At 36.9% G+C, this 27,311-nt stretch overlaps 1 protein-coding gene across 1 annotated transcript in view; it reads left to right on the top strand.

Annotated features, from left to right (window-relative positions):
* Nucleotides 1–1,174: 1,174 nt before the first annotated feature.
* Nucleotides 1,175–27,311, top strand: part of PPIL4 (peptidylprolyl isomerase like 4) — a 33,225-nt gene continuing 7,088 nt past the window's right edge. Inside the window, exons 1-12 of the mRNA XM_076002875.1 lie at nucleotides 1,175–1,311; nucleotides 5,615–5,682; nucleotides 5,770–5,834; nucleotides 6,442–6,559; nucleotides 10,018–10,160; nucleotides 11,049–11,145; nucleotides 11,930–12,046; nucleotides 15,117–15,241; nucleotides 16,635–16,701; nucleotides 19,065–19,176; nucleotides 21,315–21,411; nucleotides 26,507–26,654. Of these exons, the coding sequence (XP_075858990.1) occupies nucleotides 1,242–1,311; nucleotides 5,615–5,682; nucleotides 5,770–5,834; nucleotides 6,442–6,559; nucleotides 10,018–10,160; nucleotides 11,049–11,145; nucleotides 11,930–12,046; nucleotides 15,117–15,241; nucleotides 16,635–16,701; nucleotides 19,065–19,176; nucleotides 21,315–21,411; nucleotides 26,507–26,654 (1,227 nt within the window). The 5' untranslated portion in view covers nucleotides 1,175–1,241. The remainder of the gene's footprint in view (nucleotides 1,312–5,614; nucleotides 5,683–5,769; nucleotides 5,835–6,441; nucleotides 6,560–10,017; nucleotides 10,161–11,048; nucleotides 11,146–11,929; nucleotides 12,047–15,116; nucleotides 15,242–16,634; nucleotides 16,702–19,064; nucleotides 19,177–21,314; nucleotides 21,412–26,506; nucleotides 26,655–27,311) is intronic.

The raw sequence follows: 27,311 nt of genomic DNA on the forward strand, positions 1-27,311 counted from the left end.
TTCTGTAAAATCCGCTCGCTCAACCCTATTCCCTCCCCCGCTGGCGCCGGTGCCACTCTGTAACTCCCCGAAAACCGCTTGCCGTTAGTCCTTGGAGTTTATTGACCAAGATTAGAAGTTCCCGATATTAGCCCATCTGGTACATGTTTGTGCAAGGTCAAAGCCCATGGAATTTCCCCCCACCCTGTGGTCCCTAGCCACCTGCGTGTGGTTTCTGCCTATAAAATCCTAAGGAATGTGGCTCACGCCTGTAATCCTAGCTCTTGGGAGGCCGAGGCGGGCAGATTGCTCAAGGTCAGGAGTTCAAAACCAGCCTGAGCAAGAGCGAGACCCCGTCTCTACTATAAATAGAAAGAAATTAATTGGCCAACTGATATATATATAAAAAATTAGCCGGGCATGGTGGCGCATGCCTGTAGTCCCAGCTACTCGGGAGGCTGAGGCAGAAGGATCACTCAAGCCCAGGAGTTTGAGGTTGCTGTGAGCTAGGCTGACGCCATGGCACTCACTCTAGCCTGGACAACAAAGTGAGACTCTGTCGCAAAAAAAAAAAAAATCCTAAGGAAAAAAAGGTCGGCGTGGCAGCTTCCCTAGCTCGCTTGCCCCTGGGCTGCACTGGAAATAAATCCTCATGCTTTTGCATCAAGTCTCTGGACTCTGAGTCTTTTTTTAGGCGGTCGTCTCTCCCCCACACGGGCTGTACATTTCTGCGGCCTAACAAGACTAAGTCTAAAAATAAGGAAAGGAAACAAATAAAGAGAGGAAGGAAGGGAGGGAGGGAAGAGGGGAAGGAAGGTAAAGGAAGGGAAGAGGAAGGGAGGAGAGAGAGAAAAAAAAACAACCGATGAGCAAACCCCAGGAGTCATTCCAAAAAGGAGGTGGGAGAAGACAGCGCCGCGGGTGCCCTCTCCCGGATAAAAAGAAAGGGCCGCTTGGAGGGCCGCCCTGTTCTTTAGATGGACACAAAACTCTATACTGGGTCCCTTCTGCGCGACAGGCTTCCGCAGAAGTCGCCAAGGGCCGGCCGAGGTTTTCAAAAGGGCCGCGCTGGGAGCGAGACCAACCCGGTTTACCTGTCAGTGGGGCAGGCCGTAAGCTGACCGGAAGGGACTGCCGGAAAAGGACAGCGGCGTCAGAGGGATGACGCAATCAGGCGTCGCGCCGAGAGTGACGCAAGGCGTAGACGTCGCTGGCTGCGCCTGTCACGCCCCCGGGCTTGTTGCGGAGGAGGAGCGGGCGCCATGGCGGTTCTGCTGGAGACCACTTTGGGCGACGTCGTCATCGACTTGTACACCGAGGAGCGGCCGCGCGGTGAGGCCTGCGCCCTGCTCGCCTCTCGCAGGGTCCCCGAGCTCGTTCCCCTACTTTCCTTTCTCTGCACAGTCCGTGGTAGCCATTGGCTCGAGCTGTTGGGCTGCTGGTGCCCGCGACCGGGCTGTTTATTAGCGGGGTTTGCATAGAAAAGTTTTTGTGAGAATTCGTTTGAACCTCTGCAGCCCTTCTTCCGTATCTTGTGTTGGCCAGTCAGGTGCTTGCAGTCATTTGGGGAGGGTGTGTGTGTGGGCGCGTGTGTGATACGGGGGCTGCATATACAATACCCATACTTTTGTGGCTTTACTGTGCTTTCTGTTCTCGTGAGAGGAACATAACTATTGCTTGGTGTGTAATCAGTTAAGTCTTTATGAAAGCAGGTAGGGTGTGATTGGTGCAACGAATATGGACACCCCGCGTGGATGGAGGAAGGGGGGTGTCCGGGAGTATGAACAGAGCCTGCCAGGCACTGGGGTTAGTCCTGGGCGAGGCGTCTTGCACCTGAGGGTCTGATTTTCCATTGAAGAAAGTTGATGGGGGGAACCCATTTTAATTTTGTAAGTGTTGTAGTAGAAGAATGTGTAAATTGCCATGGAAACTAGAGGAGGAAGTAATTCTTCCTTGGTCGAGGCGTGGGGACAAACGAAGCAAGCAAAGATTGTAGAACACTTAAACTAGCTCGTTCAAAGATGAGTGGGAATGAGAGTTTTCTTTGCTTGGAATTTTCTGGAAATGGCAAGTAGTTCAACTTGGCCAGAAGGAATGGTACGAGTTGTGGAGTGGCAGAGTGCTATTGGTCAGATACGTTTAGGTCAGATTGTGAATAGTCTTGTGTGTTCCACTGATGACCAGAGTCTTTGAAGGTTTTAAAAGTAAGATTGATTGAAGTATGGCATACTTGTTTTGGGAAGATAATGGGAAGCAGTGTGGAGACTGTATCAGAGTAGGGAGAAACTGGAGACCAGTTTGTTACAATCAAGGTCCTGCCCCCATGGAATGCAGAGCCTATCAAAGAGGTTGAAACAACCTGGAGTACTATACAAGTGCCTCCTGCCTTGCAAAGTTTTCTCCCACACTCAGCTATTCCTTCCTCCTCCCTGCCGCCCCCTCGCCCCAAAACATTACAAACTCTCCCTTACCATTCTTCTGTTGCCTCTAACCCACATTCCTCTCCATTCTTGCCCTTCTGGCAAACTTCTTATTATTTAGATCTAAGATCAAACATGATCTCTTTCATGAAGCTCTCCCTCCTTCCTAAGCAGAGTTATCCGTTTCTTCTGCTCTTTCTCAAGTCTTTTTTTTTTTTTTTTTTTTTTTTTTTGAGACAGAGTCTCGCTTTGTTGTCCAGGCTAGAGTGAGTGCCGTGGCGTCAGCCTGGCTCACAGCAACCTCAAACTCCTGGGCTTGAGCGATCCTTCTGCCTCAGCCTCCCGAGTAGCTGGGACTATAGGCATGCGCCACCATGCCCGGCTAATTTTTTATATACATATCAGTTGGCCAATTAATTTCTTTCTATTTATAGTAGAGACGGGGTCTCGCTCTTGCTCAGGCTGGTTTTGAACTCCTGACCTTGAGCAATCCGCCCGCCTCAGCCTCCCAGAGAGCTAGGATTACAGGCGTGAGCCACTGCGCCCGGCTTCATAAATTTTCTTAAAGAATAAAAATATTAAAAGAAACTTTTGAATTAAAAAATTGACATACTTAAATGTTGTAGCAATAGAAAATGAAAAACCCAACTCAAACTGGCTTAAACAAAGAAGATTAATTGCCTCATGTTACTGAGGTAAGCTTGGCTTTAAGTATGGCTGGATACACGGTTTAGAAGAATATTATAGGCATTTAAAAAAAAATTTTTTTTAACCAGACACTGAATGAGGGAATTTTATTTTTATCTCTTGGTTTTGCTTTAAGTTCCTTTGACACTCTATCGATATAGAGCAGCACCTGGCAAAATAAGTGAGCCTCTTTCCCCAGAGTTGTGAGGAACTAAAGGGAAGGCAGGGTTATCCCATGTAATTAACAAGCAGTGGTTCTACTAAGATAGGCTGGAACACCAAGAACATAAGTCCGCCCCTGTGTATGTATTTATAAGCATATGATCAGGTATCTACTTATATATATACCTACTTATTAATCTGTAATAAACTTATCCAGACTTACCTACTTCCTCCCTTCCTTTTCTTTTTTTGCTTTTGTATAAAATTTGAAACATACAGAAGTAGACAGAATCATGTAAATGAACTCTCATGTGTGCATGATCAGCTTTGTTTAACAGTTGTCAACACATAGCTAATCTTATTTTATTTATAATACCTGCACCTCCACTGGATTTATTTGATCTGTAATTAAATAAATTTAATCTGTCATTACTTAAGCATGTATCTCTAAAAAGTAAGGACTTTTTAAAAAAAAAACCAGAACCACAAATCATTATCATGCTTTGAAAATTAGTAATAATTCCTTATATCATTTAAACTTTCCTATTGTCTCATAAATATTTTAAAAAGCGGTAATTTGAATTAAGCTCCAAACAAGGACCATATATTAAATTGGTTCATATATCTCTTAAGTATATTTCAATCTATAGATTCTCCCTACTTCCCCTTTTCTTTCTTGAAAAATTTTCTAGAAGGACTCTGGTTCATTTGTCTATGTTTGAAATTTGTAAAATTTATCTCATTTTGGATTTGATTATTTCCCTGCTGTGTCTTTTAACATATTTCTCTATTCTATTTCCTATAAATTGCTACTTAGTTCTAGAGCCTTGATCAGATTCAGGTTTAATGTTTTTGGCAAGAATATTTGATATAAGATAGTGTGTACTTTCAGCTATATCACATTCAGGAGGTACTTGATGTTGACTCTTTGTGATGTTAAAATTGGTCATTAGGGTTAGGTCTTGTGACCCTTATAAAGTGATCCTATCAGCTTTTCATCCAAAGATTTTGGCAGCAATTGATGATCATTGCTTAGATCATTATTTTTGTTTCCTAGTAAAAAGACTACTCCTTTTCTACTTATTTCTTATTTGTACTGTTGTATTCTTTTTTTCTTACTTATTATTTAGATCTCAGATTAAACATGATCTCTTCTATAAAGCTCACCCTCCTTCCTAAGCAGAGTTATCTGTTTCTTCTGCTCTGTCTCAGGTCTTTGTATAAACCACACGACATATTTTATTATAACTTTTACCTAATGTCCAGATTTAACAAGAAGCCCAGAAATATATTTGGGAAAAACAACTGAAAGCCTGATATTCAACAGTCTCTGGCAGTTTAGCCCATCTTATCTCTCCAGCTTTTCACCTTCTACTACTCAGTAATACTGGAATATTACAGAACTTGACTGGTCTGTTGGACTCCCCTCCCCCCCAAAAAATTTAAATTCCCACTTTCAGATAATTTCATATCTTCCAAGAATAAAATGCTCACTCTTTATTCTCTGCCAATCTAGTTCTTTTAATGCTTGCCTTAAATCTCCCTGAGGTCTTCTAATTTCCCTAGCCAAAAACAATGTCTTTTGAACTCTCTTGGCATTTATTAAATTACTTTTTACCATGTTACTATTTAAGTGGCACAAATGGTATTAATTAGATATGCCTAGAATTGTAACTACTTGTGTTCAGGTATGAGGACCCTAGTTTAATGTAAGCTCCTTGAGATCTTACTGTCTTTCTGGTTTCTAACTTAGTGCCTTGAGAACTTGTTAGCATGTCTTTCCACAACTGGACTGTGAACTTGTTGAGGGCAGGGACCACAGTTCAGTGGCATTTGTGATGGCAGTGTCAAGCATCTAGTAGATACTCAGTAAATGTTTGTTGGATAAGCAAATTAATTTATATGAGAAAGCTTGATCATGGTAAGTGAAGGGTTATTTAACCACTTTTGTGAAGGGTTATTTTAACCACTGTAAAAAAATTTGACCCTGGATGTTTTATGTTTTCTAATTTATATAATCTGTACCCATTTTCATATCTTCTGCTAGATCCTTTCCCATTATATTAACAGTATTATATTAATTGTTTTTTTCTCTTAATCAATTTATCGATAAATGATTGCTTATTCCAGATAAGTGTCAGTTTTCTGCATTAGCTCAGTTGCCCAAGTCCTATGAAAAACACATAAAACAACAATTTAAAATATGTTGCTTTTTTCCTAGACTTACTGCTCTTTTTTATAGTTTTGGATACTGTTTTTTCTTTTTCTTTTAATGGTTATTTAGAAATTAAATTATACTGTGCTTTTACTTGTTTAAAAATAATTTGTGGATTACTGTGATAAATTTAGTATTTACTTTTTTTCAGCCTGCTTGAATTTCCTGAAGTTGTGCAAAATAAAATACTACAATTATTGCCTTATTCACAATGTACAGGTAAGTTGGTAGATGTTAGTCATGTCCTTTGTTATTGAAACCACCTAGCAAATTCTGCTAATTAACAAAGAATCCTGTATATTATAGAGGGATTTTATCATACAAACTGGTGATCCTACAGGGACTGGTCGTGGAGGAGAGTCTATTTTTGGGTAAGTTCTCTTATTCTTAAATGAGGAAAAATAGAATTGCTCTTATTTCAATCTGCATTTTATTTTTTTATTTTTATTTATTTATTTTTTTTTTTGAGACAGAGTCTCACTTTGTTGCCCAGGCTAGAGTGAGTGCCGTGGCGTCAGCCTAGCTCACAGCAACCTCAAACTCCTGGGCTCGAGTGATCCTTCTGCCTCAGCCTCCCGGGTAGCTGGGACTACAGGCATGCGCCACCATGCCCAGCTAATTTTTTTTTATATATATATATCAGTTGGCCAATTAATTTCTTTCTATTTATAGTAGAGACGGGGTCTCGCTCAGGCTGGTTTTGAACTCCTGACCTCGAGCAATCCGCCCGCTTCGGCCTCCCAAGAGCTAGGATTACAGGCGTGAGCCACAGCGCCCGGCCTCAATCTGCATTTTAAAATATAGTTCAAATTTAGGATTTTTCTCCAAGTTCCCTAAATGTCTGTTACAAACAAGAAAAATATTTGGAATCATACGGGCATTTCTATAAAGAAATGGTTGGTAACCATATACATTACTAGTACTTTTTTTTTCATTTTTAGACTGTATATTTTATGACCTTATGATGTTTATTTTCAGTCAACTGTATGGTGATCAAGCAAGCTTTTTTGAGGCAGAAAAAGTACCGAGAATTAAGCACAAGAAGAAAGGCACTGTGTCCATGGTGAACAATGGCAGTGATCAGCATGGATCTCAGGTTAGGAAATGCGTGAGAAGATGAGCTTTGCTTAGAAATGAAGGACTAGAAGAAACTCATAAAATTCTCTTCTTTAACTGTCTAGTAAGAGAGTTTCAATCAAAGATATTTGTTAGAAGAAAAAAGTTGCCCTTTTTTATATTAAAACATTAGTTTGTCCTCTTAAATGTAAGGCATACCCATTGTGAGGAAATGAAAAAATATACAGATGTACAAACAGTAACATATTACCCACAATTCTACCACACATGATTATCACTGTTCACATTTATGGCCCATTTCCTTTCAGTATTTATTCTTTTTTAAAAACAGATTTTACTGAGTACCTTTCATTCGTTGTCTTGTTTAATCCTCACAACAACCCCATTGATATAAGTGCTTTTCTGCTGAATACACATGAAGAAATTGAGCCATGGTTTGTCCAAGTATTTTAAACAATTAAGGGAACATCTGTGTACATGTTAACATTTTATATACAGGCATACCTCAGAGATATCATGGGTTTGGTTCCAGACTACCATAATACAGTGAATATCACAATAAAGCAAGTCACATGAACTTTTTGGTTTCCCAGTGCATATAAAAGTTATATTTATGCTACACTGTAGTGTATTAAGTGTGCAATAGCATTATGTCTAAAAACACAATGTACATACCTTAATTTAAAAATATTGCTAAGTATCTCCAAATATGGTCATATATTGAGGTAAAAAAATAGAAGAAGAAAAAAATATATTGCTAAAAAATGCTACTAATCATCTGAGCCTTGAGCAGGTCATAATCTTTTTGTTGGTGGAGGATCGAGTCTTGCCTTAAATGTTTATGGCTGCTGACTAATAGAGTGGTGGTTGCTGGCGGATGGGGGCTGTGGCAAATTCTTAAATTAAGACAACAAATAAGTTTGCCACGTAGATGGACTGATGAAAGATTTCTCTGTAGCATTTGATGCTGTTTGATAGCATTTTACCTGCAGTAGAACTTCTTTCAGAATTGGAATCAGTCCTCTGAAACCCTACCACTGCTGTATCAACCAAGTTGATGTAATATTCTAAATAATTGGCTGTCATTTCAACAGTGTTCATACTCCACCAGGAGTAGATTTCATCTCAAGAAACCACTGTCTTTGCTCATCCTTAAGAAGCAATTCCACATCCTTTCAAGTTTGATCATGAGATTACAGCAATTTATTCACATCTTCTAGTTCTCTTGTTACTTCTCTTGTTACGGGTTAGTGAAGTCTTAAAACCCCTAAAAGTTATCCATGAAGGTTGGAATCAGCTTCTTCTAAAGTCCTATTAATGTTGATATTTTGACCTCTTCCCATAAATCAAGTATGTTCTCAATGGCATCTAGAACAGTGAATCCTTTCCAGAAGGTTTTCAATGTACTTTGCCCAGATCCATCAGAACAGTCACTGTCTAAGACATCTATAGCCTTACAAAATATATTTCTTTGTTTTTAGAGATATGGAGTGTTGCTAAATTGCTCAAGCTGGGTTCAAGCGATTCTCTCACCTTAACCTCCTAAGTAGCTTGTACTATATGTGCACACCACTGCACCTGGCTGTATTTCTTTTTTTTTTTTTTTTTGAGACAGAGTCTCGCTTTGTTGCCCAGGCTAGAGTGAGTGCCGTGGCGTCAGCCTAGCTCACAGCAACCTCACACTCCTGGGCTCGAGTGATCCTCCTGCCTCAGCCTCCCGGGTAGCTGGGACTACAGGCATGTGCCACCATGCCCGGCTAATTTTATATATATATATCAGTTGGCCAATTAATTTCTTTCTATTTATAGTAGAGACGGGGTCTCGCTCTTGCTCAGGCTGGTTTTGAACTCCTGACCTTGAGCAATCCGCCCGCCTCGGCCTCCCAAGAGCTAGGATTACAGGCGTGAGCCACAGCGCCCGGCCTGTATTTCTTAAATAATAAAACTTAAAAGTCGAAAATACTCCTTGATTCATGGCCTGCACAATGGATTTTGTGTTAGCAGACATGAAAACAACATTAATCTCCTTGTTACATCTCCATCAGCTCCTGGGTGACCATGTTCATTATCAGTGAGCAGTAATCTTTTGAAAGGAATCATTTTTTCTGAGCAGCATGTCTAAACAGTGGAATTAAGATATTTAATAAACCACACTATAAACAGATGTGCTGTCATCCAGGCTTTGGTTTTGCATTTATGGAGCACAGAATTGATTTAGCGTAATTCTTAAGGGTCCTAGGATTTTCAGAATGGTCAACAGTCATTGGCTTCAGCTTTGTTACCAGCTGCATTAGCGCCTAACAAGAGAGTCAGCCTGTCCTTTGAAGCTAGGCATGACTTCTCTTTTCTAGCTATGAAAGTCTGAGGTGGCATTTTCCTCCAATATAAGGTTTTTTCTACATGGAAAATCTGTTATTTCATGTAGTCACCTTTATCAGTAATCTTAGCTAGATCTCTGGGTAACTTGCTGCAGCTTCTACTACATCAACTTGCACTTTTATGTTGTGGAGATGGCCTCTTTCCTTAAACCACATGAACCAACCTCTACTATCTTCAGACTTTTTTCCTGCAGCTTCCTTACCTCTTTCATCCTTAATAGAATTGAAGAAGGTTAGGGCCTTGCTCTGAAGTAAACTTTGGCTTAAGGGAGTGTTGTGGCCGGTTTGATCTTCTATCCAAATTACTACAATTTTCTCCATATCAGCAATAAGGCTCTTTTACTTTGTTATTCACTTATTCAGTGCAGTAACACTTCTAATTTTCTTAAAGAGCTTTTCTTTTGCATTTACAACTTGGCTAACTGGGGCAAGAGTCCTTAGCTTTCAGCCTATCTTGGCTTCCAACATGCCTTCTTCACTAATCTTAATCATATCTAAATCTGGATTTAAAGTGAGAGGTGTGCCTTTCTTCCTTTTACTTGAACACTTAGAGTCCATTACAGGGTTATTAATTGACCTAATTTCAATATTGTGTGTCTCAGGGAATAGTGAAGTCCGAGGAGCAGGATACAGATGGGGGAATGACTGATTGGTGGAGCAGTCAGAACACCCATGACATTTATGGATTGAATTTGCCACCTTTATGGGCATAGTTTATGGCACCCCCCAAAACAATTATAATAGTAACATCAAATGTCACTGATCACAGACTACCATAACAGATGTGATTGTAATGAAAAGGTTTGAAATATTGCCAGAATTACCAAACTGTGACACAGAGACATGAGGTGAGCACATGCTATTGGAAAATGTGCCAGTAGACTTGCTTGATACGTGATTGCCACAAACTTTCAATTGTAAAAACACACTACCTGCAAAGCACAATAAAGCAAAATGTACTTTTTACTTAGTTCTAGTAACAAGTGTGTAAGAATCGGTGCAGTAAATGTAGTCTTCCTTTTGTAAGTATTTTTTTGCCAGTCTATAACTAATTTCAGTTTGAGTTATATATATTTATATTATGTGTCTTTCTATATAGTTTCTTATTACTACAGGAGAAAATCTAGATTACCTTGATGGTGTTCATACAGTGTTTGGTGAGGTGACAGAAGGCATGGACATAATTAAGAAAATTAATGAGACTTTCGTTGACAAGGACTTTGTACCATATCAGGATATCAGGTGTGGTTACAAATTACTATCTGAATATACTAGAATGTTTTAATATTATGATGTTTGACAAGTAGTGGTATGCATAAGACTGGTATTCATAGGACTGGTTTCTGGATAATTTTAATTCCACAATGTGAATTAATATAAGACTATAAGAATCTTTATAATACAAAGGACCTTTTGTATTTTTACATTTGTAATAATTATTTATAATTGCTTATGTTGGGTGAAATAATTATTTTGAAATAATTTATTAATGTTTTAGTTTGGTGTTTTTTGTGGGTGGGGTATACACTGCTTGAAGGGTTTTTATTTTTATTTTTATCTTTGAGACATGGTCTTGCTCTTTTGCCCAGGCTAGAGTGCATATAGCATGATCATAGCTCACTGTAACCTCAAACTTCTGGGCTCAGGGATCCTCTCCTCTCAGTCTCCCAATTGGCTAGGACTACAGGCACTTGCCAACATGCCCAGCTAATTTTAAATTTTTTTTGTAGAAACGGGGATCTTGTTATGTTTCGCAGGCTGGTGTTGAACTACTGGGCTCAAGCCATCCTCACCCTTCAGTCTCCCCAAGTGCTGAGATTACCACCCTGAGCCACAGAATGCCTGGCCTAATTTACTTTTTCTAAATGCAGATTTTGAGAAATAGGGCAAAAGTTCTAAGATTAAGACATTTATGTTCATTTACATCTTAAAGTAATGTAGAGTAGTAAATATGATATCAAACATTGAAAAACAGCACTCATTATGAAATATGTCTAGATTAGTAATATCTTCGTGAAGTTTTTTTTTTGGCATTAGAGATACTCAAATTATTTGTTAGAATCTATGAAAATAAAATATGGATTTTGAAATAACTTAAATGTAACATTTAATTTGTGTTTATTTTGTAAGGATAAATCATACAGTGATTTTAGATGATCCATTTGATGACCCTCCTGATTTATTAATTCCTGATCGATCACCAGAACCCACAAGGGAACAATTAGATGTAAGTACAGCCCTCTTGTGATTAAATGTACATGCATGTTAATGATTAGAATGGACTTAGCTTTTTCGTCTATTAGAGCTTATTTCTTCAGAATTATTATATTACCTTGCTGAATTACACTAGAACAAATTAGAGTTCTTTTTCTCTTCCACAGAGATAGTTATTTTTCTAGCTATCTATTTCTGATTTTTTTTTTTTTTTTACGTTTCTGTTATACTGTAACAACCTTAACTCTGGAAGCTTATATGAACATCTTGGGGAAGTTTTTTTTACCACCTAACTCTAGTTAGGAGTAGAGCTTCAAGGCCAAATTAAACCATCATCTTGTGAGGGAACTTTTCAACTAGAGATACCCTGGAGTCAGGCTAGAACCCAAAAATTTCTGCGGAATGGCGCAAACCTTTCTTCCATATGTTTTAATATGATACCTCAAAGCCATTTATCTTTATGGTTGGGATTGTTGCTTAATTCTAAGATCATTTATCGTCTTCATTCAGTAGTTAGTTGGTTTTGTTTTGTTTTTCTTTTTTTTTTTTTTTTTTTTTTACATATATAAACACAAGTGTAAGTAGTTAGTTGGATAACAGATAATGTCTATATAAATGTTTTGATTTTATGATCAGAAATGCAGTCTGGCTAATATTTTAAAATTAATTTAAATCAATTTTCAGAGTTTCAATAAATTTGTTTCAGTTTGTATTTTAGCACATTTGATGTAACTAAGAATAATGTCTTCCATGTTTCTTAGATTTTTTATTCTTTAAAAGTAAATTCTGCCTTACAGAGTGGTCGAATAGGAGCAGATGAAGAAATTGATGATTTCAAAGGAAGATCAGCTGAAGAAGTAGAAGAAATAAAGGCAGAAAAAGAAGCTAAAACTCAAGCTATTCTTTTAGAGATGGTAAGATAATAAACTTTGGTTCAAGTAGTTGTTCTGCAGTATATTTAATATGTACTCGTTGAAAGTTTATTTCTGGCCCTTTGATAAGTCTTAAAATATTAAAAATCTAGTTAAGAATTTTTTCTGGATTAAATTTGGTGTTATGTAATAATGCATAAGAAAATAAATAAATTTGGCTCCACTTTCAATATAGTGCCAAGTGTCTTTTTAAAAAGTGAGAAGTGGATATCTTATTAATTGAATTTCAGTTTTTTAATATTCATCTCATTTTTCTGTTTTTAAATAGTCTTGGGAAATTATTCGTCCAATTTTTAAATAGTGTTTATTAGGCTGAATTTTATGTCTATTAAAGAATAATCCTTCACCACTCAAGTATTAAGATTAAATAGAATAGTAGTCAAAAGATAAAATAAACCTGGGTTGAAATTGAATGCTTTAAAATATATTCCTTCTCTGTATTACTAATAGCATGAAGTCCTTTGGGAAACAGTTATTCAGAAGATGATTAATTGACTCAACTAAGGCATTGTTTTCCATTTCTTATTTTTGTGGAATAGGTGTACTTACCACACAGTAGATGATCAATAAATATTTGATTAGATAATAAAGTTTTTATTGTTATTTTATGCAATAGAACTTTCAGATTTGTGGGTTTTTAAAAATAATATTGACATTACCAATCTGAATAAATATTAAAGGCTAATTTTTTTTACATATTTTTAGTTGGCCAATTAATTTCTTTTTATTTATAGTAGAGACGAGGTCTTGCTTTTGCTCAGGCTGGTTTCAAACTCCTGACCTTGAGCCATCCTCCCACTTCGGCGTCCCAGAGTGCTAGGATTACAAGCGTGAGCCACTGCGGCTGGCCAATAAGTTACTTATAAGGGAAAGAACAATAGATTATTATCAGACTTTTTAACAGCAACAGTTTAGGAAGTTTATGCCAGAAGAAAATGTATAACCATTTTTTTTTTTTTTGAGACAAGATCTTGCCCTGTTGTCCGGACTAGACTGCACCATAGATCACTGTAACCTCAAGCTCCTGGGCGCAAGCCATCATCTTGTCTCAGCCTCCCAAGTAGCTGGGACTATTGGCATGTACCACCACATCCAGCAATTTTTTTTATTTTTTGTAGAGACAGGGTCTCACTATTGGCATATTTTACTATTTTACTAATTTTACTATTTACTATTTTACTAATTTGTTTTCTGCCTTCTGTGTTGTGATAATTCTTACTGGACATAGGTTATTGTTGTTTTTTGATAGACTTTAGAAACATTGAGCAAATCTTACTGGGTCTGTTGCTTCTTACTGTTTCTAATTTTCAAGATTTTTTGTGGGGAGGGAGGTATTTATCCAAGAGGAGACACTTTACATGATGATTTTAACAGAAATCATCTCTAAGATTATTTGAATATATGTATGAAGGAATATTGTTGGCTGGGAGGGGTAGCTCACACCTGTAATCCTAGCACTTTGGGAGGCCAAGATGGGAGGATTGCTTGACCCCAGGAGTTCCAGACCAGCCTGGGCAACACAGTGAGATCCCGTCTCTACAAAAAATAAAAAAAACTAGCTGGGTGTGGCAGTGCACTCCTATGGTCCTAGCTGCTTTAGAGGTTGAGGCAGAATTGCTTGAGCCCAGGAGTTCAAGGTTGCAGTGAGCTATATGATGGCACCATTGTACTCTAGCCCAAGTGATAGAGAAGAAAGAACCCTGTCTCAAAACAAAAAAAATTTTTGAAAAAAAAAAGGAAAAGAAATATTGTTGTCCCATCTAAAGGCTCACAGGAAATATTTTTCCCACAATGAAACCAATACTGTCATCATGATTCTGTCTTACTGTCACCTTCAGTGGTTCTTCAGTAGGAAGTGCTGTGCTCTGCTAATTGCACTCGTTGATTGTGAACTTGACTTCAGTTTGGCTGAAGTAGAAGATCAAAGGGTGAGGGTGAGAGGAAAAAAATAGAAACACTATCTGGGAATTGTTGCTATTCCATCTTGAACACTAACATAGAAAGAATTAGGCATTAAAAAATCACAGAAGGCTAGCTTCAGTATGATAATATTTTTCAAAAGTTCAAAAGCAAGTGAAACTAAATAATACATTGCTTGGAGGTGCAGACTATGTGGTTACAACTCTGACAGGCAAGGGAATGACCAGAAAGGAAAACCAAAAAGCAGGGACAATGGGATTGGGAACATTTTAGCTCTTAAGCCAGGTGGTATCATCATAGGTGGTTTTTATTTTCATACTTCATAAGGTAGATATACTTTACATAAATTCTCCTTTTAAAAAATATATCAAATACTTGAACAAAGAAAAAGTAAGGGCTTTGAATAAAATTGAGACTTTGAAGCCAGGTAGAGCTGAGTTCAAATCTCAACTCTGTTGGTTATTACCATGTGGCCTTGGCAAGTTACTTGTTTAACGTTTTTGGATTTTCTTTACTTGAATTTAAAACAGAAATTGCAGGATTGTTTTAAGAATCACCAGTGGCTGGGCGCGGTGGCTCACGCCTGTAATCCTAGCACCCTGGGAGGCCGAGGTGGGCGGATTGCTCGAGGTCAGGAGTTCGAAACCAGCCTGAGCAAGAGCAAGACCCCATCTCTACTATAAATAGAAAGAAATTAATTGACCAACTAATATATATGTATATAAAAAAAAAATTAGCCGGGCACGGTGGCGCATGCCTGTAGTCCCAGCTACTCGGGAGGCTGAGGCAGAAGGATTACTTGAGTTTGAGGTTGCTGTGAGCTAGGATGATGCCACGGCACTCACTATAGCCTGGGCAACAAGTGAGACTCTGTTTCAAAAAAAAAAAAAAATCACCAGTAATATATTTGAAGTCCCAAGCACAGTGTTCACACAAAGTATAATTCAGGAATTTATTAGCTATTGATATTGTTAATACGAGGAACAGCGTAGTTTCAAATTTCTTTTCCTGAACCTGCAGTTTATAATGTAAATTTAAATGTTTTAGGGAAATCAGCATTGGGGGCTTGGATAGGATATTTAGAATGGGAAGTAAATAAAGAAATTGATTTGTGTTCTTGTTTATAATTGAGGTGGGAGACCTACCTGATGCAGATATTAAACCTCCAGAAAATGTGCTGTTTGTTTGTAAATTGAATCCAGTGACCACAGATGAGGATCTGGAAATAATATTCTCAAGATTTGGGCCAATAAGAAGGTAATCACTAGAATTAGCAAAGCAGAAATTTGGAAAAACTAGATACTAGTTGATGGTTTTCTGATGATATTAATATATTTTTGATGAGTCTGCATTCTGGGTGAACTTTGTACTGGTGATTTTTATGGGTGAGTCTTTTGACAGTGTGGAAGAAAAGTATATATGTGTGTGTACACACACACGCATAAACCATTGAATGATTGTTCCACTCTCAGCACAAACATTTTTACTTTAAAACAGGAAATCAATGGAATAATTTAAGTCTGTCTGTATAATATTTTCAACAACTTTAATATTTAAAATACTTATTTAACTCCCAGGAATATCAGGAATCTGTGTCAAAATTTAAATCTAAATTTTCCAAAATTTTTCTTTTGGTTAATATTCCCTGCATTATTGTAAAATCTGTGAAGCTAGTATTTCTGTGAGAAAGGGGTCTATTTTGTAATTGATTAAAAAGTATTATGTTTAGGATTTCTTTTTATGTTTTTATTTATTTATTTATTTTGAGACAGAGTCTCGCTTTGTTGCCCAGGCTAGAGTGAGTGCCGTGGCGTCAGCCCAGCTCACAGCAACCTCAAACTCCTGGGCTTGAGCGATCCTTCTGTCTCAGCCTCCGGAGTAGCTGGGACTACAGGCATGTGCCACCATGCCCGGCTAATTTTTTATATATATATCAGTTGGCCAATTAGTTTCTTTCTATTTATAGTAGAGAGGGGGTCTCGCTCTTGCTCAGGCTGGTTTTGAACTCCTGACCTTGAGCAATCCGCCCGCCTCGGCCTCCTAGAGAGCTAGGATTACAGGCGTGAGCCACCGCGCCTTTTTATGTTTTTAAAATGAGACTTATACGTGGGGAAAGGGACAGACCAGGTGCTTTTCAACTCCAGCTTATTGGCCCTTCACTTGGTTGTTTTGATAGGTTAGTTTTGTGTAATAGCTATACTTATAGTGTTAAATTTGAGCTTGGCTTATATTAAAATTCAAAATCTAAAACATAAACTTACTTAAATATTTATATGTTATGAATTGTGCATACATTATTCTACAGTAACATTAAATATTTTATAATTCATCTATATTTGGCCTAGAAATGCATTATGATTTAAAAATTTTTAGCAGTTTACTTTTGCCAAAGGCTAATTAAACATTTCTATTCTTCAGTGCTTCAGGATTATAGGACTATAGGCCTACATAGGGCATTTAGAGTAGAATTTAGATAATTTAGTTGCTGGGCTGGTGAGCCGTTTTTAAAAAAGAATTGTTATTGAAAAAATTAGGAGAAATGCTCTGAATTTAACTTTATTGTGATAACTGGCTTGTTTTGTTCTTCAGTATTGAATAGTGAAAGTGAATGCTTGTTTTTTTTAAGTCACTTTTAAAAACTTTTTTTCAGTTGTGAAGTTATCCGAGATTGGAAGACAGGAGAGTCCCTCTGTTATGCTTTTATTGAATTTGAAAAGGTGTGTCTTAATACATATATATTAAGTTTGGTATTTATTTTCTTTTTATATGACATTAAAATGTGAAAAATACAGAACGTTTTTCTGATTTCTAGGATTACCTCTTAGGCACCCAAGACAATTAACTTTATTATATTCAAATAGGGGATAAATTGAGCACCTGTTGATGTTACTGTATGTAGCTTTACTTTAGGTTCAGGTACAGTGTGCATGAATATATGTTTAGAACTTTCCAAGTCTTATGTAAAGTCCTTCACAGACTCTTAATGATTTTTCAGTGTTACTTAAGTGGAGATATAATTAAGTAATAGAGAACTGTTAAGATCTCTAGGCATTATCCAAGCTCTGTTACTAGCCAGATACTGTATTAGGTTATTAAATATGAAATGTCTGATTTTCTTAAGTACTAAGATTGACAGGAAAAACTCTGACATTTCACTTTGATGCTTCTTGTTTTATTTTTATTGTGAAGATACATCCTCAATGTTTGAAACACACGCTTTTTACACTTGTCTCGCACACAGAAAAAAAGAAAACACGCTTTTTGGCTTATGATTATCTTTCAAATTTTTTTTTAAAGCTATTTTTATGAAACCATGGATAAGTCAAAAATTTTGTTGTTTTCAAATATAAGTTCCATCATGGAACTAATGCAGCACAGCTCGAAATATGAACGATGTGTTTGGGAAGGATGTGGCTGATGAATACACAGCATGTCAGTGGATTGAGAAATTCTGTTCTGGAGATTTTAATCTTCAAAATGAGCCACATGTGACCTGAGACCAAGGTGGATAATGTGCTGAAAGCTGTAGTGGTAGCGAATCCATCTCAACCTATGTGTGAATTAGCAGCACGTTTGATGTTACTATTACAACAACACTGGACCGTTTGAAACAAATCAGCAAGGTAAAGAAGCTGTATAGATGGGTTCTACGTGAATTAAAGGAGCATCAGAAGAGAAATCATCTTGAAGCTTGCCTTTCTTTGCAGTCACAACATAAAGGTGAGCTATTTCTACACCATATTGTTACACGTGATGAAAAATGGATTCTTTTTGATAATCACAAGTGTTTGGCACAATGGTTGGATAAAGATGATGTGCCAAAACAACAGTCCAAAACTGGATATTCATCAAAAAAAGTTAGTGGTGTCTGGTGGTCCAGTGCTGGTGTTATCCACTGTAGCTTCATGAAACCTGGTCAATTGATTACAACAGATGTCTACTGCAACCAACTGGATGAAATGATGAGGATGCTTGTGAATTAGCAGCCAAGATTGATCAATACAAACAGACCAATCAGTCCTCTCACAAGACAATGCTTGACCACATGTAGCACAAACAACATTGCTCAAACTACAAAGGCTGGACTTGGAAACTTTCTGTCACCCGTGGTATTCACCAGACCTTGTGCCAACTGACTACCACTTCTTTCCAGGAAAAATATTCAATTGTCAACAAGCTGTGGAAAATGCCTTTTATAATTTAATCTCCACTGACTCTCCAGGCTGCTTTGCTGCTGGCGTAAATAAGCTACCGTTAAGATGGTAAAACTGTGTTGATAGTTTAAGCGCACAGTTTGATTAATTGTATTGCTTCTTTTTGAGATATAAACTATACTTTCTATTCAAAATCGGACATTGCATATTTAATGACCTGATACATTTGACAGGTTATTTAACCCTTCTATCTTACATTCCTTAGAAATAAAACTTGGATATTGGATTAGATGGTCCCTTCTAGATCTGTAATATTGATGATAGCTCATGTTGTTCAAATATGTACTTTAAACCAGGCATTATGTTACCTTTCTTGCATTTAATCCTCACATTTTTATCCTGTGTAAGATCCTCCTTTTCCAAATAAGTAAAACGAGACACATAGTAATAATATGACTTGTTCAGAAATCACACGCTTAGTTAGTATCATAGCTGGTATTTGAACTTAGGTATATCTCTGACTGCTCCTGTTGAGTTTAGCTGCTGTGCTATGCTATTTCTTTATGTAGCTTGGACTAATGCGCACTTATATAACATTATCAGTAACTTTATGTACATCCATTTTGATCAGACTGCCTTGAAATCTTCACTCTGACTCTTGCCAACTCTGTGACCTTTGACAACTTCTGTACCTCTCTAAACTTTTGTTTTTCTCATTGAGAAAATGGGATAATACTAGATAGTACCCATGAGGTTGTTATCAGAGTTAATTGAGGTTATAGATAAAGAGCATTTAAAGTATCTGGTGTGTAGTAAGTATTCAAGTATTAATTTTAGTAACAACAAACCTTTTGTATTTTCAGTATCCTAGCTACAGAAATCTTTTCTGTAAAGATTTATGCTTGAGATTTTATAATTACTTTCAGGAAGAAGATTGTGAGAAAGCATTCTTCAAAATGGACAATGTACTTATAGATGACAGAAGAATACATGTGGATTTTAGCCAGTCTGTTGCAAAGGTTAAATGGAAAGGAAAAGGTATGTTGGTTTATCTTCCTTTGTTTCTGTTCTGCTTTGCATGCTTGTGTATATAGCCTTTGACTTGGTGTTGTTAATTAGGAGAAATCTTAATTAATGTAACTCCTGCCATTTGTGATTTTACAAAGCTGCTGTCTAGAGTCTGAAGTAGAGTGCATATATGTGTATTTTAAACTGATGAACAATATCTATATTTTCTATGTTTGAATGTATTATAAATTACTTGCAGTTATCCAGTGCAGACAGGATGTGTTTCCAAATTTGTTGTTATGACTTTATGGTAGTTTGATTCTTTTAGATGCAAAACTTAAAAAAGGTTTTTTTAGGTTTATTTTAGCTGTCATATGATGCAAAATTGAAAAGGTCCATATCAGTGTATAAAATGCCAATTTATTCATTTCAGTGGCTGCTCAATATTCTATTGAATGTATATGTCATAATTTATTAAACTAGTCCTATTATAATGGACATTCAGGTGTTTCTGATTTTTACTCTTCTATGTACTATCTGTGTATATATGGCATTTGACACATATATGTCAAACAAATTCCTGGTAGCATACCAAACTTAAAGTATGCCGAAATAATAAGGATTTTTGATGCAGTGTTTTTTTGTTTTTTTTTTTTTTAAACAGAGTCTCACTTTGTTGCCTGGGCTAGAGTGCCGTGGCATCAGCCTAGCTCACAGCAACTTCAAACTCCTGGGCTCAAGCAATCCTACTGCCTTAGCCTCCCAAGTAGCTGGGACTGACTATAGGCATGTGCCACCATGCCCAGCTAATTTTTTCTATATATTTTTAGTTGCTCAGCTAATTTCTTTCTATTTTTAGTAGAGACGGGGGTCTTGCTCTTGTTCAGGCTGGTCTCGAACTCCTGACCTTGAGCAATCATCCCGCCTCAGCCTCCCAGAGTGCTAGGATTACAGGCGTGAGCCACCGCACCCAGCCTAGAGTCAAGGTTTGAATCCAGAACCTCTCACTTTAATGTTGCCCTTTCTATTATACCACAACTATCTCATCCATAGTGAGACTCCTAATGGCAGGCACATGGCAAATACTTTTTCAGTTATAAAATGATGCCTGTTTGTTACTGTTATCAGTTATTTTAACTCTTGGAATAGTCTGTCTCACATTTATATGAAAAATTGTCTGCTGGCCATTTTTGTTTCCATAGTGTCTAGAATTACCAAGTAGATTCATGTTATCTTTGATATTTACCCCCCTTTTTCATTCCTAGTTCCCTTGTCCTTTAAAACCTTAACAATCAAAGAGTATACAGGATTCATAATCAAAACATCTCTCTGTGTTCCTCCAGTTTGCTTTACTTGTACATTTAATCTAAGATCCTTCTGTAGGAAGCCTTCCAGAGAGGCAGGTTAGTCAGCAGGTCTGGGACATGGGTAGGAACTGAATCCTCATCTGGTAGCAGACTAGGCTTGAGTAGAGAGGCTGCATAAATGCTCTTCCTTTCTGGTTCTGCTGCTGTAGGCTTGTCAGGATGTGACAGTAGATCGTATTTTGTTTTCCCAAAGGGACTTTTGGCACTCGGGAAGAATAAAAGTGCCCCTAAGCCAGAATTTAAAGGCAGAGTGTTTGTCTCTCTTTGGTGCTTTCACTAACTCTATCCTCTCACACCTCTTCAGTGAACTTCTACACATATCCTGCTGTCTCCTATCTGCTTAGTGCTTTGTTGCGATTTGGCAGCATAATATCTTCTTTTGTCAGATGATTAAAGGATTTTTAAGGCGTTACTTCTTCAAACTTGTTAAGTCTTTCAGATCTTAAACTCAGGTCCCAAATCCTCGATTTTCCATTGAACTTAATGCTCTCATGGACTCAGTGGCTCTACTTAAATACTGCATTATTTGTGTACATTTTATTTGAAAGTTTCATGATGTAATATTCACATATTTCATTAGGTGGCAGCATATAGCTACCTAGATGGATATCTGATTTCAGTTAAATTAGTGTTTGGAGATTGAATTACTATGTTTCTTTTGTTCACTTCTCACCCTTTTTCTGTGTCTCAATATGTTACCGTTTGTAAATAGCTCTTATGCCTTTTATGAAATAATTATTGTTTTTGATTAATTAGGTGATTTTTCATACTAAGCTCTTTTTTTCTTTTCTTAATAAACAGGTGGGAAATACACTAAGAGTGATTTCAAGGAATATGAAAAAGAACAGGATAAACCATCTAATTTGGTTCTGAAAGATAAAGTAAAGCCCAAACAGGAGTATCCTTAAAAAGAATCAGTTAGTCAATATGTATTGACCATGCATTATGTGTATATAGTACTGTGTGATATGTTATAGAAAGTCATGAAGGCTATAGAAGACAAGGTTCCTGAAGTTGTTTGTGAAGTAATAACTTAGTTTATCGTTACCTCTTTTCAATAGTTTGTCATTATCTCTTTTCAAGGTCTTAAGTATACTCTTTTTCATTGTACTCTAATGTATGGAGAAAGTTAGAGTTGAAAGAAATAAGCCTAATTCTTTTACCTTCCTACTCTTAGGTTAAATGCTTACCATATTCTCAGAAGATCTTTGGGTAAGAATTGTTATTACTGCTAAGCTAAATCCGTTGTACTAACTTATTCTTTTATAATATGTTTAACTTCCTTATCTGGATAACAAAATCCTGTAGTTCTCTGTTACAAGATTAGATTACTTTCTGCACAGTACATTGTTGTTTCACAAACATACTGGGCTCCTATCAAATGCAAGAGTTGACTTTTATAGTATTAAAAAGAAGTTCATAGACTTGCCCATTTAACTCAGATTCTTCCAAGTTTTAGGTTGAGACAAGTAAAAAGCAATGAAACATACTGTTTCTATTATGTCATTTTAATTTGTTCAGTGATTTTTCCTATTATAAATCTATCACTCCACACTTTGCAAAGGTGATTTCTTTTGTGATTCTTTCTGGTGAATGGTGTCTTTGTTTCCTTGTTTCTGTTGGTATTTCAGGGTTTTTTCCCCCCATGCTATATAGACATTTCTAAGTATTCATCAAAGAAAGATGAAAATCAGATTGAACTGTTGTATATTCATGTTTTAAGGTGTGTTGACTGTCTGCAATGCATAAAGTATTGTGAAGTGTCAGAGCTGGATAAAGTCTGAAGGGTACTGACAAAATCAGCATGAGGAGAGTCTTTCACATTCAGACAGACCAAACAAAAGCTGAGATTTGGTCCAAAAAGATGAACTTTAGAGAACAGAGGATTGAAAGCTCAAAATCATAAAAGGTATCGATGGAATACACTTGAGATTATTTACCAAATCTTTGAAATTAAATTTAGGCTAACCACTAATAACTGCAGCTAGAAGAAGGGGAGTGTGTAGGACAAATAAAAGGAAGTACAGGCTGGGCACGGCAGTGGCTCACACCTGTAATCCCAACACCATGGGAGGTTGAGGCAGAAGGATTGCTTAAGGCCAGGAGTTCCAGACCAGCCTGGAAACATAGTGAGACTCTGTCTCTGCAAAAAATATTAAAACAATTACCGTGTTTCCCCAAAAATAAGACAGGGTCTTATATTTATTTTTCCTCAGGAAGACACCCTAGGGCTTATTTTCAGGGGATGTATTGTTTTTTTTAAGAACAGTACATCAATCAACATTTAGTCAAATATAGTTAAGTCGTCGTCTTCTGGAATATCATCATAACTCTCCAAACCCTGAATTCCATCCTGAATTTCTTGGGACTCTATTTCCTTTAGAACCACTGGCCCCAATCTCTCATGTCGAGCAATAAAGCTCGCACCTTTCTGGTCACCTCTGGGATAGTAGCTGTCAAGATAGGGCAGATGAGAAGGGGAAAGGGCAGATGATAAGGGCTGCTCATCTTCTTTACTGCTCTGCAACGAAATGCATGGGTTGTGCAGATACACTGCTTAGCCACGCCCATCACTAGGTCTTATAATCACTAGATCTTATTTTCGGGGTAGGGCTTATATTGCGCAAATGCTTAGAAATCCTGCTAGGGCTTATTTTATGGGTAGGTCTTATTTTCGGGGAAACACAGTAGTTGGGCTTGGTGGCATACACATGTAGTCCCAGGTACTCAGGAGACTGAGGCACAAGGATCACTAGAGCCCAGGAGGTCAAGGTTGCAGTGAGCTATATTAATACTATTGTGCTCCAACCTGGTCTAGACCCTTTCTCAAAAAAAAGGAAACAAAAGAAGTATAATTGTAGAGCACGAAGTACAGGGAGGCATCTTTTTTTCTCTAGAGGTAGTTCAGGCTGAAAAGAATGAATACATAGCATGAAAATGTTTTAAATTCAAGAGAGTAGATTACTAAGGATTAAGAAAGGAAACTAGGCATGTTTGAGGAAAAAAATCTCTGGTTTAGTAGTATTAATAGAATTTTCTGCAATGATAGAAATGTACTATATCTCCACTGCCCAGTATGGTTACTCATATAGCTATCGAGAATGTAAGATGGACTGAGGAATTGAATTTTAAATTTTATTTAATTTCAGTTAAACCATCACATATGCCCATATTGAACAGTATAGCTTCTAGTTTTTTGAAGTTGATGTAGAAGACAGGCATATCTTGGTACAAACCACTGTTAATCATTCTCAAGTGATTAATGGTATTTGGAGCAAGAAAGAAGAAATTCATGAGTCTGACCCAGTGGTATAATTTTTATGTTCTTGGTAACTGATAAATTTCATTTTAGTGACGCATTTATAATTTTAGGTAGAATAATAGAAGGACAGCTAGAACACAGGTTTATAATTGTAAGATTCTCTCTTTCTTATTCATATTATATGTTATTTTGTTACTTATGGCAAGGGAGGAGGTTTTAGGGGATAGTCTAATGTATAGATAAGTTGTTTTAAGTCAATTAAAAAGGGGATGGTGGGATATACCTTATGAGTCTTGAGAGAAAGAGAAATTACTATAAATATAGATTATTAATAAGAAGGAAAGTTTCTTTAACATGACCCAACTAACTAGACCTTAGGCATGAAATTGGCCAAGTGTCTTGGTGGCATAACATGTAATCAGCAAATTCTTTTTTTCTTTTTATTTCAAGATATTAAGAGGATACAAATGTTTTTGTTACACAGATACACTGTTTAGTGCTGAAGTCAGGGCTTTCAGTGTACAACAAATTCTTCATTAACATCTGTTACATACCCAGTTTACTCAGTCCCTGCCCATTGGAGCTTACATTTTATTGTTGGAGTAGGGGGGAAGAACAGACATTAAATAATTACTATTAATTAAAAATGTCTAGAGTATTACAAAAAAGAACATTTGTGGGATGTGGGACTTATAATAGAGGGCGGGCAAGTAAAACTAAAAGAAGTGTTCTTAAAGCTGTGACTCAAATGTGGGAGAGAGGAGGGCTGAGGTAGGATGCTATTTTCTTTAACTGTTATCTATCATTTAAGAAATACAGTTTATATTTTAACCCAGTAGTCACAGTACAATCATTAACATGTGCACACACAATTGAAACAAAATTTTATAAAATAATATTAGATATCATGCACTCTATTCTATATTTTAAAAATTATATTTGTGACCCGCTAAATGGATTTTGTATTCCTTGCTGGATTATGATCTTCAGATCAAAAACACTGCTCTAAAGAAATTTGGACAGAGGAAACAGCATCTGCAGAGCACATATTTAGATCAAATCATATGCAAGGGATATTGAGTTTGTGTCTGAAAGAGAAGATCCAGAAGATAGATAGGCTGGGGCTGGGTGCAGTGGCTCACATCTGTAATTCTAGCACCTTGGAAAGCCAAGGTGGGAGGTTTGCTTGAGGTCAGAAGTTTGAGACCAGCCTGAGCAAGAGCAGGACCCCATCTCTACAAAAAATAGAAAAATTAATCATGCATGGTGGTGCATACCAGTAGTCCAGCTACTTAGAAGGCTGAGGCAGGAGGATCACTCAAGCCCAAGAGTTGGAGGTTGCTGCAATGAGCTATGATGACACCACTATACTCCAGCCTAGCAGCCTGGGTGACAGAGCAAGACCCTGTCTCCAGGAAAAAAAAATAGTCTGGAAACAATGTGGCATAGTATAATGTAAAGGAGAAAAGCAGTTGGAGATAATGGAATCATAATAGGATGGTATGGCTGGCTAACCCTCTTTAGCCATCTTGTGGGAAGCTAGAAAGGACAGTGTTTTCTTATTTGATCTTCTGTAGAAGTGAGACATCCCTGAGGAAAGCATTGATCAGTGGCACTGTGACTTGAGACTCTAAGGGAAGTGTGTCTGCATTTATTGCAGTCCCACGTGCAACTAGAATAGCTCTGCCTGTTGGACTTCCTCATAGCTTGCTTTCTGAAAACCATTATTCTAGCTCGTGCCAGCCTTCCTCAAAATCCATCTTAGAAAAGTTGAGATTATTTTCAGCGGAGGTTGTAATCATTTTATATTTTCTCTTATTTTGAGACAGTATATTAGAGAAAACAGTTATCTGTGAATTAAAGCATTAAAATTTTTATAACACATTTATGTGAAATTTTAAAAAGATTCTCTCATAGTTATATCACCTAGACAAATGATACTTTTTATGTCTCCTTTTTCCTTTTAAGCTTTTATCTTTTGTAAAGTTCTACTTGTATGGTATATGCAGTTTTTGCTTCAAGCTCTTTTCACTTTTAGTTTTCATAAATACCTTTCCAGGTTTTCTCATAGCATTTGTCATTGTTAGTAACCTCCTATATAATATTATACATGTTGAAGTACTATTAATATAATGCATTTAAGTATATCTTTATTACTAGATATTTTGTTGTTCCCACTTTATCGCATTAAAAATAATCCTATTATGTATGTCTTTGTTCATTTAACTTATTTAAATTTTTTAATAAATTCTTAATAGAATGTAAATAACAATAGGATTGAACTAAAGGGAGAGTCATATGAATGCACCTATTTGTTATCTTATATGCTTCTCTGGCATTGGAGTTTATGATATCTTAATTTTTTCCAGTTAAAGATTTACCTCATTTTTTAAGTTTAAATTTTTTCATTATTGACAAATGTGTTTCCTTAATTTTTATGCTACTTATATTTTCGTTTGTGGATGTAGTTTTATTTTCCCCTCTATATTTTTTGCCTACTAGTTGTTAATTGTTCAAGATCAGTGTCCTTTTCATCTTTCCTGACTATGTGATGAAAGAAAATATCATTTTTATTTTAAAAATGTACTCTATGCTTTTTAGATGCTTTTGCTTTAAAAAGTTACCTTTAGCTTTATGATCTCCTTTTATGACCTCCTTTGTTTACCAGATTCTTCTATTTGATGTCTTACCAGTGTTATTTCTTATATTTGTCCTTAACTAACTGTTGCAGTGCAAAATACGATCTTATACTAGATGAGCAGGCAGAAGACTCAAAATCAAGTCACTCACACACAAGTAAAAAACACAAGAAGAAAACCCGTCACTGCTCTGAAGAAAAAGAAGATGAAGACTACATGCCAATCAAAAATACCAACCAGGTACTTCTCATGTCCAGACTTAGATGTGGAGAAATAAACATTTTACCCTTTGTAAATTATATCTTTTTTTTTTTTTTTTTTTTTTTGAGACAGAGTCTGGCTTTGTCGTCCAGGCTAGAGTGAGTGCCGTGGCGTCGGCCTCGCTCACAGCAACCTCAGACTCCTGGGCTCAAGCGATCTTGCTGCCTCAGCCTCCCGAGTAGCTGGGACGACAGGCATGCGCCACCATGCCCGGCTAATTTTTTCTGTATATATTAGTTGGCCAATTAATTTCTTTCTATTTATAGTGGAGATGGGGGTCTCGCTCTTATTCAGGCTGGTTTCGAACTCCTGACCTTGAGCAATTCGCCCGCCTCAGCCTCCCAGTAAATTATATCTTAATGGTGTAATTTAGGAGGTAATGGATAGCTCTGAACAGAGATAGAGATATTTACAACTCTAAAATGTAGAATGGTTACACTGGGGTTTACACTGGGGTACTGGACTAATTTTCAAAAATATATGTCACCAATTATAAAAGATTGTTTTTGAAGTAACTTAATGTATCTGTGTCATAAACTTCCACGTTGTGAAGCAAGAGTGATTTCCATACCTGTGGATACTCATTCCAATTAAAAAACAAGTATGATTATGCTGAAAAGTTCTTCTCATTTATCT

This window comes from Microcebus murinus, chromosome 5, assembly GCF_040939455.1.
Source record: "Microcebus murinus isolate Inina chromosome 5, M.murinus_Inina_mat1.0, whole genome shotgun sequence".
NCBI lineage: Eukaryota > Metazoa > Chordata > Mammalia > Primates > Cheirogaleidae > Microcebus > Microcebus murinus.